At 40.8% G+C, this 16,812-nt stretch overlaps 1 protein-coding gene across 2 annotated transcripts in view; it reads right to left on the bottom strand.

Annotated features, from left to right (window-relative positions):
* VTA1 (vesicle trafficking 1) overlaps nucleotides 1–16,812 on the bottom strand; it is a 67,838-nt gene that overhangs the window by 16,616 nt on the left and 34,410 nt on the right. For both annotated transcript variants that reach the window (XM_019488392.2, XM_006264933.4), the window contains exon 5: nucleotides 5,829–5,940. In XM_019488392.2, coding sequence (XP_019343937.1) covers nucleotides 5,829–5,940 — 112 coding nt within the window. The remainder of the gene's footprint in view (nucleotides 1–5,828; nucleotides 5,941–16,812) is intronic.

The following is a 16,812-nucleotide window of genomic DNA, read 5'->3' as shown; positions in this document are numbered from 1 at the left end:
TCCATGGTTTTGTGGCATGCAGACAAAAGCCTCCATAAATCCAACAGCAAAACTGCACAGAGAATGGTTATATTACTGTAAAAACATCTCTAAGAGTTACAGCATGGTTTTCAAGAATGATAGGGAGAATCACACTTTGGAAAAAGTATGGTAATTTGTCAAGCTACAGAGGGCTAGTTTCATTCTATTTAAACATGGGCTTTTTCCATTTGCAAGAGAAGGAAGAAAGTGAGCAAGCAGAAAGGAATGGGGAAAGTCCAGCAGTGTGTTTGAACAATGATGCTTTTCTTTTTATGATACACAAAGCAAGAATTGAAAGGTTCTTTCTCCAGAATCTTCTACTAAATATCTATTTGAATATGATCTTTGGCTCAATAATGCCTGAAATGTTATCGTAGGTGCACTTATCTGATACAAAGTATAAAAAGCATTTTGTCATTTTATTACCTGGACATAAAAATCTGATGGGCCTTTCCAAATGAATCAAAATGTGTCTCACAAAAATACAGCCTGCTAATTAGTAACACGTACTGCAAGCTCCATTTGAATAGCAACTTATTAAAGGTTAGATCATCATCACTAAGGATACTGTTGCCATTAATTTACATTTGCTTACAACTGGGCAATGGGAATATAAATTCTTAAGAATAACAGAAGTGACAAGCAGTGAAAACTAGTGTTTTGAGTACAGTAGGAAGTGTGAAAAACTAAATTCTACTCTCCCTTTTGACTACACCTTTTTCTCAGACCTTGAAAAAAGTCACTTCCTCTCTACCTTTTTCCAAATTGCAAACAAAGGCAACACATTAAAACTTAAGACTATTGTAAGAATCAGTTACTATTTGTACAACACTGAAGATGGGAAGTTATAGCAGGAATATCTCACTTTGCTCAGAAGTCACACAACTTTATAGAAGCAGATGTGTTCTGTTGTGAACACTATCACTATGAACTTGATGAATGCCAACTTAATTAACTTAAAGGTTGACTATCATTTATTTCACAGTGCAAACTAGCTGCATCATGATTTATATAATTGCATAGGCATCAGTATTATAAAATCCTCAGGTTCAGACAGGCTTAATTCTACACAACTAAGCATCTAGTTTCAATTAAATATAGATGTATTCTTTACCTCCTAAATGCATGCAGCAAAAGGGCTGGATGCTTTGCTCCAGCTTGGAGACACCTATTTAGTGGCAAGTGTAGCAAGTTCCACTGTTTCTAAAATGCTTAGGCTCCTTTGGGAGAAAAGGAAACTACCAAAATATTTTTACAATTAAACCAGCAGTTTGGCAATCGCACTGAAAGATGTTTACAAGGAGCAGTGGCTAGCTTACAGGGCAGTTTATTAGGGAAGGCCTACTTGGAGAGAGGAGCAGGAAGAGAGAGGCAGCAGATTTAAGAGAAGGCTGGAGGATGTCACAAAACTAGAGCCACTGCCACTGCCAGCTCTTCCTCTGCTTGTACCTTGCAAGGTGGCTGTCCAGGCAGAACCGCCCACTGTCAAGATTTCTACCCAGGTCCTGGTTTGGCACTGTGGGGACTGTGGCTTGCAGGTTTCTTCCAGTGACAGCCAGGTGAGGGAATGCCCGTGATGTGAGCAGTGCCTCCAGAGTTGTCCCTCAGGGAGCATGCAAGAGAGCTACAGGAAGAAGTGATGAGGCTCTGAAACACCTTCCACCATGAGGAGTTCATCTACTGGATGCTGGAGACGACCTCTAGGACTGGAGAGGAAGGACTGCAAGGCAGCACTAGAGAAGAACGAGGACATGGACTCCCAGGAAGGTGGAAACTGGAAGCTTGTGACGTCTGGCAGGGGGCAGGTCTTCATCCCCACCTGCAGTGGTTTGCCTAGAGAACAGATATGGTGTTCTAGCAAGAGAAGGAGCATGGTCTGTCAGGAAAAGAGGCCAAGCCGGGCCTCCTTAAGAATGGGAGGAATGAGATCACTGCCACCAAGAGGAAGCGATGGGTGGTGGTGCTCGGAGACTCCATTCTGCAGGCCATGGAAGCATCTATCTGCTGGCCTGTCTAAAGCCCAGATCCAAGATGTCACAGAAAGATTACCAGGATTCATTTGGCTCTCTGACTAATACCCCATACAGCTCATCCATGTGGGCATCAATGATACTGCCAAGGACAATCTTGAGCAGATCAAAAGTGACCACAGGGCTCTTGGTGAAGGAAACAAAGGCGAAGGAAACAAGCTTAGGTGGTGCTCTCCCTTGATCTTTCTAGTCAAGGGGAAGGGCCTAGGCAGGAGCAGACATATCCTGCAGATTAATGTCCGGGTGCACAGACAACGTCAACAGCAGGGCTTTGGCTTCTTCATGCACAGGTTGTTCTTCCAAGAAGGATTGCTAAGATGAGACTGGATCCACCTGACAAAGAGAGGGAAGAGCATCTTTGCAGACAGGCCTGCTAACCTAGTGGGGAGGGCTTTAAATTGTTTGCCCTGAAGTAATAGGGAAGCAGGTGACCTGGAGTAAGCACAAGCAGGAGGGGGCAACAGGGGAGGCCTTCTCATTCTTTCTGAGAAAGTATGGCAGTCAACTAGTTACACCTCAGGTGTCTTTACATGAATGCATGGAGCCTGGGAAACAAGCAGGAAGAACTGGAGTCCTTGCATAGTCACTGAACTATGATGTGACTGCATATGTATTAGAAACAGACCTGGTGGGACAGCTTGTATGACTGAAGTACTGTCTTGGATAGGTATAAACTGTCCAGGAAGGACTAGCTGGAAAGAAGAGAAGTTACTTTTTAAGTATGCAGTTTTTGGCTGGGATGACATAGTTGGGGATGGTCCTGGTTTGAACAGGGGGCTGGACTACATGGCCTCGTAAGGTCCCTTCTAACCTTAATTTTCTATGAGCCTATGAATACTGGTTCCCATAAATATTTATTAAAATCACTTATATTTTAACACTGTGTTTTGTACCCACTGGGACTGTACATAACTTACTCATGTGTGTCAATCCTTCAGGTTGTTTACATTTCTTTTTAAAAATGTAATGCTAATCATGTACTGCCAATTAAGAGTAAACTTAGGTTACAAAATCAGTTTAGAAATTAATTAACACTACAGCAAAAAGGAATTGTTTTGCATACATAAATTAGAAGGAAAATGGAGACTGTAACTTATATATAAACAGAGAAGGGATAGGTTTAAGTAATCTTTGAAATCTGAAAGCCTGGAAATACCAAACTGTGCCAGGTAAGATTAAAACTACCATAAAAGATTATAAAAACGGCCAAGCATAGTTTACCTAAAAATGCAACAGATAATATGCATATTTTGACAACTGCCAGGAAGAAGCATTTTCCCCTCAGAGTTTTTCATTGATCATGTTTTCCATGTATGACTCCAAACAGTTATTCAGGTATACAATCATTGTGGAAGGGATATAAAACTTTATGATTCAGGGCATAAATTAATGTCTAATTCAAGCAGTCTTAAGAAAAACTGATTCTTAGGAGTAGGTTATCCACAAACTATTTTAAGTATATACATTTTCTCAAAAATCAGGAACAGCAGTTTTTCTATTACTATTATTTACATTCCTCTGAAGGATCAGCTAGTGACTACCACCTGGAGTAGCATCCTTTATTTGAACTCAGGCCAAGTCTGATCTTTTCTGAACTGTAAGTTATTCCTGTCCTCCTCAGCACTCCAGTATACAGGAAAGAGGAGTAAAAAACCGCAAGACCATAATAAAAAGATTAATAATCAAGATTAATAATTAAAAAAAATTGTCCCCTACTTTTTAACATATTTTTAACTAAATAGAAGCACAGAAATACTATTATTAATTTCAATTTTCTAATCATACTTTAGAATCCATAGCAGAACCAGGTAAAGTCCAAATAATGAGTGTGCATCTTGGTACCAAACACTACAGAATTTAAGTAGCCACTTGATAAGCTTCAAATCGTAGAAAAGTAGGCCTGAAAGGAGGTCATCTAGTCCAAACCCCTGCTTGAAGCAGGATCATCCCTATTAAAACCATCACAGACAAATCCTTGTCCAAATATTCCTAAAACTACACACACAACTGTCACACAACCACAAGGCATAACACCTGTCACAGGTAAAGAAGAGGAACAACAGCATACAATGTCCTGCTGCTGCAAGAGTGGTTAGACTATGCTTGAGGGATCCAAGGAAGTGTGTCACAGAATTTACCATTTCAATAACACTTACGGTCATTTAAAATGTTAGTGGTTTCACTAGCAGAAACATGGGGAAATCATGCATTGTACCATGCTAAATTGTATGCAGCAAAAGTATTCACTTGTTACTGGAACTATTTGAAAAACCTATTCCAAGACAATTCATTTCCATAAAAATAACACTTTTAATCTTTATTATAATCAGAGTTTCAAACTTTATTTCTGGAAATGCAAGATTTTACTCCAAATAATGAAAAATTACTACAACTGCCAGCATTCTTACTCCTATACAAATGTATTTGTTTGCTAAATCATTCTGAAAGTTTGAAACTTTTTTTCCTTAGTGAACTTCAAAGGCTAATTTTTAAAAAAATGACAATCAAATCACTATAGTTGTTTGGAGCAAAGACTAGAGGCCAGATACCATCTCTTCTGCGACGGTGTAATGGAGCTCTAACAGGACTGAAGAGGAATTTGTTTTTTTTCCCCGCTCTTTGTTATTCCTGGTTTAGCTGTGATGGGAGGGTGGTGGAAATCAAGTGTAGCCATGGTGCAAAACTCTATGGCTATTCTGAGCTGCAGCCAATTGGGAGAACTGACTAATTGGTCCAATAGGTGCTGCTTCCAAAGCTGTTTAATTTGGCATTCAATAGTATTTGGATAAAAATATGCTTTGGGAGTGAGGTCATCTACTGACCAGGTCAGAAATTCCTACTGTTTTTGGTTGCTCTTCTTTTAGACCCATGACTCTTTCCAGCTTGGATGCCCAATGGCTCAGCTTCAACAGGAGGATGTTCTCAGCCCTGCCAGAACCACAGCCAATGGATGCTTTGCTGGGAAGTGGGAGATGCAGATTCAAATCCCTTCTGACTAAGCAGGGCCTAGAAACTTCGTCCGCTTTCTGGAAATTAAACTAAAGGGTGAGTGTGTTGACCCTCTTCTTCCTCCTTTCTTCAAACTAATCATTGTGGCTGGTCGCAGACATTAACCCACACCCCCCAAAAAAGTGCTTTACTGGAAGCACAGTATGTTACTTTGACCAGGCTTAGCAGCATCTACACAGACCAGGCACTTCAGAGGGGCTTTTTGATGCTTTTTATCTGAAGCTGATTCAATCAGCTATTAGATAAAAAAGCCATAAAAGGCCTACTAAAGCTCCTGACCTATACAGACAATAGGCAAGCCAGGTCCAAATAACACACTGCCTCTTCTGGGCATGTGCTGGGCTCAGCATGGAAGCATATGAAATTTCAAGTGCTGTTTTCTGTTTTGTTTTTAATATCTGGGAGCAGCCTGTTTGTTTACGACTAAGGCCTAGGGAGCTTTGGGCAATTTGTTTGCATTTTTATATGGAACTGAATCTCAGAGCTTATGTGGAATTAGACACCTAAATAGATCACTTTTGAGCATGCAATGTAGACCAAAATAAAGCTATGTAAGGAATCTGAAAGTCTTAACAGTTTGATGGCAGTTGCGCAACATGTAATAGGAATATGTGTTTCTGATAAATGCCGCTTAGACATCTGAGAGGTGGAAAAGGAGCTGGAACATTCAGAGTGTGTGCTGCTTCTGTAAGATGAGGTTAAAAGTAATTAAGTCACCAGACCATCCAACCTGTTGATGTTATTTTATGTGAAATAGAAAGTGCGTACCATAATCTTCCCCTTCCATTCCAATAGGTCCAGGCTGAGGAGTCTCTCCGTTCCTTAGGCAGTTATGAATATATGCAGCCTTCCATCTAGAATACTTTCTGTGTTGGACATTCTATAGGATGTAAAAAAGAAAAACATGAAAGCGTAGTTTGTATAGTCTATTTTCTGTGACTTCAACATCTTTTTATGATTTATGATCTTCAAACATTGTATTTAGTATGATTTAGACTTTCTACCTGATTCCAAAATGAAACAATAAACACAACCATAACAACAATATTAATTTTCTCTGCAATCACTTGATACCACTCTAAACATAATGGCTAAGATGAAGTAAAGCAATTAACTGATCCCACTTGCATGGGATCTCAGCAAGAGGTGAAAATTTGAGAAGCCTGAGTGTACAACTCGAGTGTAAATATGGAAAACATAGTCCAACTATGTCAATCTCATGCAAGGCAGTACCATACCTATATTCTAAGCAAGCTCTGAACACAGCAGCTTCAGAATCAGAAGTACACAAGAGTTACTTCAGTACAGTACCCAGATTAATAAATTTAGCTCTACTGAGATGAAGTGCTTAGTAACCTAGATACAATGCCATACAAACAGTTATATTATTTTGGTTCTGGGGTTGGTTCATGCACAGCCAACACTGGGAATCTCTGCATGGCACTGCCTTAGGCCACTGGTGCTCAATTTCTAGCCCGCATACCAGAAGTGGCCTGTGGAGCCATGGTATCCAGCCCATGGGGCTCCCCACAGGTTGGGAAATTTGGCGGCAAGGGTGCGGTGGCAATTAACAGCCACTTCCTTCTTGCTGCCAAATTCCTAAACTCCATACCCTAAGCCCCGCTGCTGTTGGATCAGGGCCAGGCCAGGACTGGGCCACACTACCCCTGCAAAGATGAGATGGTGTTGTAACACACCCCCTCCACTCTCTGCAGCTGACTTCGCCCCCCCCCCCCCCCAATAAGTCATGTCAAGCTCCCTACCTCCACAGGGCTCAGTTGGGGCCAGACTGGCCCCCAAACCCTTCTGTACAGCCAGATGGGGCCCCATCATCCCAGGCACCAGATCCAGACCACCAGTAGGATCTGGGCTGCAGATGAACTGGGCACTACCCATCCAGGCTGCCAAACAAGAAAGGTTGAGCACCACTGCCTTAGGCCACTGCAGACATACCCCAGCATGCTGGACAACTCTATGGATACGCAGAACAGACAGTCTTTTTATAACAGTTACTATGGTAAAGAAATAAAACAAAACAATACATCTCTATAACTTTTGAAGAACTTGTAAATAAGATTTCTCATTTCTACTAAATTTCAAATACTCATCTGTCAAAAAAATAATGCTGGACTTTTATAATACAGTATTCCCTCAAATATAAGCATTCTACAATAAAACGTTTCTCCTAAAATGGCTTGCATCTTAAATATGAATACAAAAGTAAAATGTACTTGTATGGACCATACAGAAAAAAATCCTTGTCAGTGTGTTTTTTATTTGATGTGTTACTTTTTTATGCAAGTATTTTTGTTATATAGACATAAAATTTCAAATTCTAAATAGACATTTAAAAGCACAAACTTATAAAAGGAATCTGTGGTTACAGTCTGACTTGGAACTTCTGGTGGGTTAAAAAACTAAGTTTTGCTTTAGTATTTTATAATCAGGGATCCTGGTTTTCTGTGATAAAAACTGGCTTATTCTCTGATAAAACCTGCCAAATCCATGATTAAAATTAAAATAGCTCTTGCAGGCTCAAACTCCACCTGCCTGCAAAGCTTTTTGCAAAAGTGGGAAATCTGTGGGTTTCTCTGCTAAAAGAGAAAATCCACGTTCTCTCTGATAAAACCAGGACATCCCAGATCCCCGTTTATAATGTCACTAGAATCAACACACGAAGAAGTTTTGTTGCATACAGTTGCTTATCTATTAGCTCTGTGTATATGCATAACACCAAGCAACAAACTCAACTCCAAGTAACTTGTCACAAGGTCAATGGTGAAATATTTCACTTCTAAGAATGTTAAGATGTGCTATACTGGGTCAAACTGATGGTCCATCTAGCCCACTATCCTGACTCTGACAGTGGCATGGATAGATGCATTAGAGGGAGGGAACTGAACCAGATATATCTAGACTAAGAATGACCTATCCCCTATTCATTACCCACCCTGGAATCCACCAGTATTGGTTCAGACATACCACTGGAAATATCTCCAATAGTTCTATTCAACACCTATTAATGAGCTATTATGCATAAATATGTCTAATTCCTTTTTGAACCTGCCTCTACCACCTCCTATGGCCATACTATTTGCCTCCACCACAACTTGTGGAATTGATTGCTACAGGTGAACTGTGTGCTGAATAAAAAAGTACTGCTAGTTTTAAACCTGCCACCTAATTTCACTTCTAGTTCTAGTATTCTGGGACTTAGTGAACAATAGTTCCCTGTTCACTTGGTTCATACCCTTAATGATTTTATACATCATATCTCCTCTCTCAGCCTCTCCTTTATAAATTGAAGAGGCCTAGCCTAGTTCCTCTGGGTATAGGAATTGCTCCACACCTCTGATCATTTTGGTTGCTATCCTCTGTACCTCTTCTAATTCTACTGTATCTGTTTTGAGATGCAGACACTAGAACAGCACAAAAGATTCAAAATTTGGATGCACCACGGATTTCTATAATGGCATGATAATGTCATTGTGACATTGTGTTTTCAATTCCCTTAATGATGCCCAATATTTTATTGGCTTTTTTGCTCACCACTGCAAATTGAGTTGATGTTTTTAGAGAATTAGAACAAGTTATTTCCTTAAAATTGGTAATCACCTACATGTATAGGCATAGGGATATTACTGAAAAAGTGATATTTTTTCTGGACTGAAATGTAAAATGTGTGTATTTTCTCAGTATCTGTTTGTGATTTAGAAGGACAAATTGGGTGAATAATAATAATTTCCTATTTAATTGGAAGAATTTGTCTATATTCAAGACTTCTATTTGACATGCCTTTTAATTCTCAACAGCTTTAAGCATCATATATGCTCTATTTATATCCGAGTGAAACTTTTTTTGGCTCTCTTGGCTAGAAGTGACTTTTTTGTTCAATCTAGTTTATGCCAACATAATTCATGGCTTTGCTTCTTCCAGAATGGCTTTCTGGAATGACCTTTACCCACATAGTTCTCCTTGAAGAAACTTCCCACTTGGAAGCCTCAGCTAGTGATGTATTAGGCTGTCCAACTGCTCAGCAGTATTAGCTACAGAGAACAGGCATCATTTCATCAGCTGGTTTCCTAATAAATTGGGACAAAAAACTGAAGTCGATGCAGGCCTATATGTACTGGCTCCTGTTTATGGGAAAGATTGCCACCCCTTTCTGTACCACCATGATAGCTGATATTGCCTCATCTGAGTAATCTTTAGGAGCGTAACAACCTATTACTCTTAGTCATTAGAAAGCACTTGAGCCTAGAGTTCACTTCTGCTTCTGGCATCCTAGCAACTTTTAAAACAGCAAAAGGCTCATCTTTTTAGAGTTTCTGGTGGCTAGCTGATGGGTGTGTAGCTGTACTGGAAGCTCTATTTAAACTTTCTGAGTTAAAAGAACTTTCGGGCTGGGGACGGAAATTACATATAATTGGCATAAATGATCGGAAACCAATTTAAATCTGTAAGACAACAGGGCTAGGGACAGACATTACACATAAACCAGTTTAAGTGATCAGAAATTGGTTTAAACCTGTAACAGAACATATGTTCAGTGCACATAAACCAGTTTCAAAAGGGCTAAAACTGGTTTAAGGTAAACCTGGTTGAATGTAGTATCAGACTTAACTGATTTGGATCAAACTAGTTTATGCAACGTCTGTCCCAGACCCCTTCCTGGTTTAAATTAAACCAGAGCCCCCCCCAGCATCCCAGATGCTTTGCAACCCTGGGCTGTGCTACCTGCTCCAGAAAACAGGGTTGGCCCTGCCCCTCTGCCCCCTAGTGAGAGCTTCAGTGGAGACTGCAGGCATAGCAGGGTCTGCCTTGCTTCCCCCTGCTCTACCCCACTCCTCGCTGCATGCTGCTCAAGCAGGGATTCCCCCTTCCTTCCCATCTCCCATAGCACAGCCCCCAGCCCTATGGACCCTAGGCACGTGGTATGCTAGCTAATTCTGAGAGGTAGGGTGTGTGCGTGTGCATGCGTGTGCGCATGTGTGTGTGCATGCATGTGTCTCCAATTTCACTGGGACAGAAAGACAGAGCAGTGTCCGCTTAAGGCTTTTTGGAGCTAATCAACAGGTCAGCTGGTAATGTTCCTCCATTCCTTCCTTGGAAAAAACTGCTTAAGAAGAGCTTGGACTAATGAGAGGCTTTTGGTTTTGTTGATGGGCAGATAAATGCTGTTGTTATCAGCCCTCTGCTGGCTCCCTTGCCTGTCAGGTTTGCCAACAGTATGAAGCAGCAGGGAGAGGGAGACTGAAAAGCTCAGTATCATCAACAGATACCCCACACCCCTTTGACTCAGAGTACTAGCTGGGGGCTGGCAACACCCTTGAACAGTGAACGGAGAAATGCCTGGGATAGTACAAGCAGGGTGAGGGTTTAAACCCCTCCCTAAGCAGAGTGTCCTGCTGGGGATCAGCGATGCCCCCCTCAGCTCAACACTGTGGAAAGGAAGGGAGGGCACCCCCAGCTTCTAGCCCGAGCCAGTCCACAGGGAATGTTCCTCAGTCCAGAGGGAATGTTTGTGCAATTGCAAACTGGTTCAACCTAGGCAGGTTAGACTAACCTGCAAAGATTGAATCAATTCAGGCTCAGACTTTTTGAATGCCTGTCCCTAGCCCAGAAGTTCAGTGCACATAAACCACTTTCAAAGTGGCCAAAACTGGTTTAAGATAAACCTGGATGGATGCACTATCAGACTTAACTGCTTTAAGTTAAATTGGTTTATTGAACTTCTGTCCCAGATACCCTCCAGATTCAAATTAACTCACAGTCCTTCAGCATCCCAGGATGCTTTGCAATTCCCTCCACAAACCACATCCCCCCAGAGGGTGGGCGGGCTAGCCTTTGCCTAATCTTTCTGCTCCAGCTGAGCAAGGAGGTATGCTCTAGTGCCCCCTGGGTTCTGGCCTGGGCCTCTGCAGACATTTGACTGCATTTACAAAATCAAATGCAAATACCAGTACATTGCTTATTGGTTCAGCTTAGACTAAGCTACAAAGATTGAACTGATTTAGTCTCAGGCTTTTTGACGGTCTGTACTTAACCTTGGTGATAGGTGCACTCTATTAACATAGCTCCTTCTTCCTCCAGAAAATAAAGCAGCACCCACCTAACTCAGAAGTGTGTCCCCAAACAATGTTAAGAAGAGAATAATGCTGAACATTTAAGCCTCTGCCTTTCTTTTTCTCTCCTTCCTTGCAACACCACAACTACATTTTGTGGGAAATTTTCCACAACTTAGTTAAGTAGAAGAGGGGATTAAAAGAAAATGCATGATGCCTAAGGAAATGGCACATAATAGTTTGCAGATGGTAAAACAATTTAAATGATGTCCTATCCATAAAATGTTATTAACAGGATGGAGTAAAACTTTTAAAACAACCAAAACCCTCACAAAACTAGAAATAAGAAACATATGCACTATAATGCAAAACATATAAACAATAATTACAATCTTAGGCACTACTTGTGATTTCTTTTCAAAGTTTACTTTATTCAGTCTGGCTCCAGATAATTCACCCAGATTCTAAATTTCTCAACAGATCTCACTAATTTTGACTAAGACAAATTTTCATTGTAAATAGGATCTACGTGAACACCAAAGTAAATAACAACAGCACAACAGACAGAATTGTTAAATAGCCCCTAAAAAGATAAAAAGCATCTAGTTATGCAAAAGGTAAACTTGATGCAGACTGTTTTAATATAAAATGTTAGGCTGTATTGCAATTTGTTTCTACTTTCCCAGGCTTGTTTCTCAACAGCATTTTGTAAAACAGAGGTCTGCAACATTTTTCAAAATTAATTCCACTACTTGTTTCTAGCCAGAGATAAAAACTATCATTAATGTATTTTATAAAACAGTGTACAAACTGTTGCGTGGTTATATTTAATGTGTAATACTGAGAGCTTTTTCTCACAGATAAGTTTCTTTGTAAATACTTAATTGCATGAAATATTTTTAAAGGGTGAGATCAATCAAATGGAACACTAAAAGATTCACTATTTTGTGTTACGCTTACAATGTTGACAATTCCTGTTATATTTCATGTTAACTCTTCTGGTAAAACAATTTTCAGCTATTGATAATACTTTTCTGCAGCAAATAACGTGCATGTTTTAACACAGGTCATCGACAGATCTGCAGCAGCTACTCTGAAGCAATAAATTAAAAAAAGTTATATAAAGACAGGCAGGCAGGCCAAATGCAGTAATGATACTTTCTACTGCTTTTGACACAGCTTCTACAAGTGCCCATAAAATGACCAAAAAGGCTTGGATTGTGGAAATAAAAGTGAGAGAGCGAGCGAGAGCGAGAGGGTACTTAGCCACTTCAGTTTGAAGCCAGCCAAAAGGCAGGTTAGTGATGGATCTTAAAGACTGACTAAATCAGAGATGCATAACTAAACCAGAGATTTCATGAACTCAAGCTCACATCATCAGATGCTGTGAAAAGACATGCACAGAGCAGTCTATCACACAGAGAGAAAGCTACAAGCATTTTTGCTGAAATCATAAATACAAACATTGATTAGAGAAGAACATTTATCATTTCTTAGAGCATATTCAGTCAAGATAGAAGTGGTTCTAGAAAAACAGCCTAAGGATTACTTTTAATAGGAGTTTCTTTTCCAATGCTAATTTGTAAGACAACTTTAACATGATCTAAAAAGGATTTATCAAGATCTGCAGGCAAAGAATTTAACTGTTTTGGGCCACGTTGTATGTTATATGTATCCAAAGTAACAAAGTCTATAATTCTACTACTGAGGACTGGAACCCTGACTCCTGTCCAGAAGAACCTTCAGTGTTGTTCCTCCTTCTATATGGATTATGAATGTCCCTGAAATAAGTGGGTTTTTTCTATATTCACAGTAGTGAAAACCAAAAGGGAAGAAAAGATAATTTACTTTGACATACTGCTGAGGCATTAGGTAGTCAGCAGTTTTTATCTACTGCTCTCTGGCAGAATATGCAATTCTCGAGGCACTGACCATCTGGACCCAGTCTGGCCTTTGGATTCTGTGACAATGGTCTAAAGGGTGGGGATGGTAGATCTTGAGGATGCTAGGTCTTGGGCAGCCTCTACTCCTCCATACTCTTGCCAAGGCATACATGTTGAAGGTCTTGGTGTGATAGTCAAAGGACTCCATACAAGCAAATTCATCAGGTACCTGACTCTGTACTCTTCTGTGTACATCATGATCCAGAAGATCAAGTTGCCTACTATATAACATAAACCACTACTATGTTTATTCTTAAACAGATCCGCATGCCTATGTAAAGCATTTTCTATGAGGACCCAGTCTTCATTTAAAGGTAGCAAGAAATAGAGAATCCAAACAAATCCTTTGGTCATGTATTCCAATGGTTAATCACCCTGCTTCCCTCCCATGAAAAAAAAAAAATTAATCTCCAATATATATTTGTCAGGCTTCAATTTCCAATTATTGATTCATATTATGCCTTATGTTAGATTAAAAATCCTCTTACCACCTGATATTTTTACCTATGATGAAATCAATGCATTAAGTCGCATCTCAATCTTCTTTTAAGATGTATCTGTTCCATTTACTAAATTTATTACAAGGCATTTTCTTCACCCTTACATCATGTTCTTCGTGCTCTTCTATATTCCTTTTCCAATTTAGTTTTTGAATCATGGATACCTGAGACTGTATCCTGAGACTGGTCTTTACCCTTCCAGTACAGAGATAAAAAGCACTTCCTTACTCCTAGTCTCTTGAATGCATGTCTACGCACTGCAATAAGCCCTTTTTGCCACTGCGTTAAATTTCCAGCTTTTTTGTCCATTGTAGTCCCTAGATCCTTCCCAGAGTCACTCCCCCCACCCACCCCTTATAAGAATAGTTTGCATTCCTTGTTCCTACGCGTATTGCACTGCTTTGGCTGCATTGTAACATGTTTTGTCTGAATAAAACCAAGGTTATCAAACAACTAGATCACTTTGTATGCTACCTTGTCCTCAGCATTTACTACTCCACCTATGTTTGGGTCTTACGCAAATTTTTATTAGCACTGGTGCTGTCAATACTTCCAGATCATGGATAAAAGTACTGAATAGGAAGCGGTAGCCTTGATGCTGACTCTTGTGAAACCCCTCTAGAAACAACCCATTTCCTGACAGTCCCCCAATGGCTATTTTTTGGGGTATCTGTCATCCCAGTCTGGATCCCTTTATTATGCAGTCTGTTATTCTATTATACTATTGTTATTTCATAGTGCTAGTTGTTAATCAGAATGTCAAGTATTAAGTCAAATGCTTTAAAAAGTCTAAGAAGTGATCTTTATAAACTAAACTTGTAATCTCGAAGAATGAAATCAGGTCTGCTTGCCAAGACCTATTTTCCCTAAAATGATGGTGATTAGTATAAAACATTAAGGTAGGAATATAATTAATCAGCTGAATTCTGTATCAGTTTTTTCCTGGGATGCGTGTCAGGCTAACAGATGAGGCAACTGTCATATTCATTTCCCTTTTCGAGGGCACAGTATCTCTATTCCAGTCTTCCAAAACTTCCCTAGTTTTCCAAGATAAAAAATTAGCATCAGCAGGCTGGAGATCTACTCAGTTAATTTTTTAACTCTTGCATGCAAGTTATTTGGGTCTGTTAACTTAAATATTTCTATCTTGAAGAGGGAGCATATTAGTGGAGTAATGAACAGATCTTATTTAAAGACTAGAGGTTTAAGTCTGAGTCTTAGTCTGAACTCTTACCCAAGGCTGCCTTTAGATCAACTTAGCTGTACCTGATTCTTTTAACTGGGGAGCTCAAACATGGTCAGACCTGTTGTCTCATCATTCCCTTGCCTGGCACCAGCTATAAAAACTGCCATGAGTAAACCATGCTATACCTAATTCAACACCCAGGCTTGGGATTATCCTTTGTCTTTTTTTTTGTTCCTGTAAGAGGCAGATGGCATGCTGCCTAGAGCCGCGTCATCTCCCCGTTGAGATGTTAAGGTCTCGTCCTTTGGAAAATCACCACCATGCCTTTGATGTTATGGGAGATAGCTGTCCAAGACACTCTTGGGGAGACAAATGAGTTTAAGGGTCAAGATGCCGGCTGATCTTCGCAGGGCTCCACCATCCCCTGCCCTAACCAGACCAGATGTTCTGGGCGTGCTGTTACTCACCTCTGATGCCAATGCTCCAGCCTCAGTCTTGAGAACCCCTGACTGGAGTCTCTCTCTTAGTTTGGCCGCTTGCCTCATTCTTCCCTGCATGGGTCCCAAGAAGGCTATCCCACCCTTACCTTCTGGGCCGGAACCGACTCGCTTCCTGCCAGGGCGTAATCTTGTCCATACCTTCATCTTCTTCCAGATTCCTGGAGCGGTTATCTTCACCCCCTGGGACTGGACTCACTGGCTGAGCAGCAGCCTTCGTTCCAGTGCCAGTTCTCCCCATCCAGGTAAACTCTTTGCCAGCCTTCATCAGGTAAGCTGGGGAACCGGAGCTCCCCCTTCAGCTCTGCGGTTGGTCCTCCACCTGTGGTCTCTTACCGGTCTCCTGTTCTTCTCTTCGTCTCTCCTTCTCTTTACCCGATGACTGAATGCTCCCTCAGCATCCCTTAAACCTCCCTCTTCCCCAGCTGGGTTGGCAGTGGCAGCCTCTCATTCGCTGTCTGCCTGACTCAGCTGTTCCTTCTTTCTCTCTTTGACATGGTTTTCCTTCTTCTTCCTTGGTCATGCCAGTTTCCTTTTTCTGGTTTTGAACCCTGGCAGCTGAGTTTGCTGCAGTAGCCTTTGATCTGCCATGGCCCCAGCCAGTTCCTTTGATTGTTTGAGGCACGGTGCTTTTCTTATCCGGGCTTGCTGCAGTTTCTCCTGCTTCTTGGAGTAAGTTTGTTTTCTTTGTTTCCTCCCTCGCACTCCCGGGGCAGAGCATTTCAGGCACCCTGTCACAGTTCTTTTTAGATCTTAACATCCTTGTTAGCCACTACTGAACTGGAAAAGACATCATCTGGCTCCTTTCCAAATACAATTTTTTTTTGCTTTTTCTGCAGCTTCATTCACAATTTTACCATCTCCATCTAGTAATGGAAGTATTCCATTGTAAGGATTTCTTTTTCCCTCCAACTCCTTATTGGTCTCAGCCTGGCCAGTCAGAGAATCTTCCTCTGTTGTCTTTATCTCCCCTAACAATTTTCTTCACTTCCTAACTTCTAATTTGCATTGATTGCTATGTCATTCTCCCCCATCCCCTGCTTTTCCATTTTTCTAATGTCTTTTTCAGGTTCAGTGCCTGACTTCATTTTGCTACTGCTACAAGAATAGATTTCTCTTGGGGTTTCCTCTACATATTCTTTGTACCTTTCCATCTTCAGGTGCACAAGAGTCCTGCTAGAAAGTGACATATTTCTTCTTTCTATAGGAGGAATTTGAGCAACCCAAGTCACCCATCAGACTTGCTTGCAGAAAAATCTACAATTGACCCAAGTTGGGGGTCTTGAGGGGGTTGAGATTTTTTAACAATTCAAAGACCACCCTTTTAAGCAGTCACCTTGTCCTGGCAGTCTTACTATCAGGGTCCCTCTTCTTCACAACTTCCCTTGAGTGCTTTGATTCTATAGATTCTCACTTTCTCATTTACTCTACTTTTACTTGCCTGGACCCAGGCAACCCAAGAAAACTCTGGCTGAAAGGCCCCAAGACATTAAACTACATAAAAGACAGCTCCTATGAGCAACTAACATCTAAAAGCCTTTGTGGGACCAGCAATGCTGTT

The sequence above is a fragment of the Alligator mississippiensis genome, chromosome 1 (assembly GCF_030867095.1).
Source record: "Alligator mississippiensis isolate rAllMis1 chromosome 1, rAllMis1, whole genome shotgun sequence".
Taxonomy (NCBI): Eukaryota; Metazoa; Chordata; order Crocodylia; family Alligatoridae; genus Alligator; species Alligator mississippiensis.
Note: the sequence above shows the minus strand (reverse complement) of the source record. Positions and strands in the feature narration are given on the sequence as shown.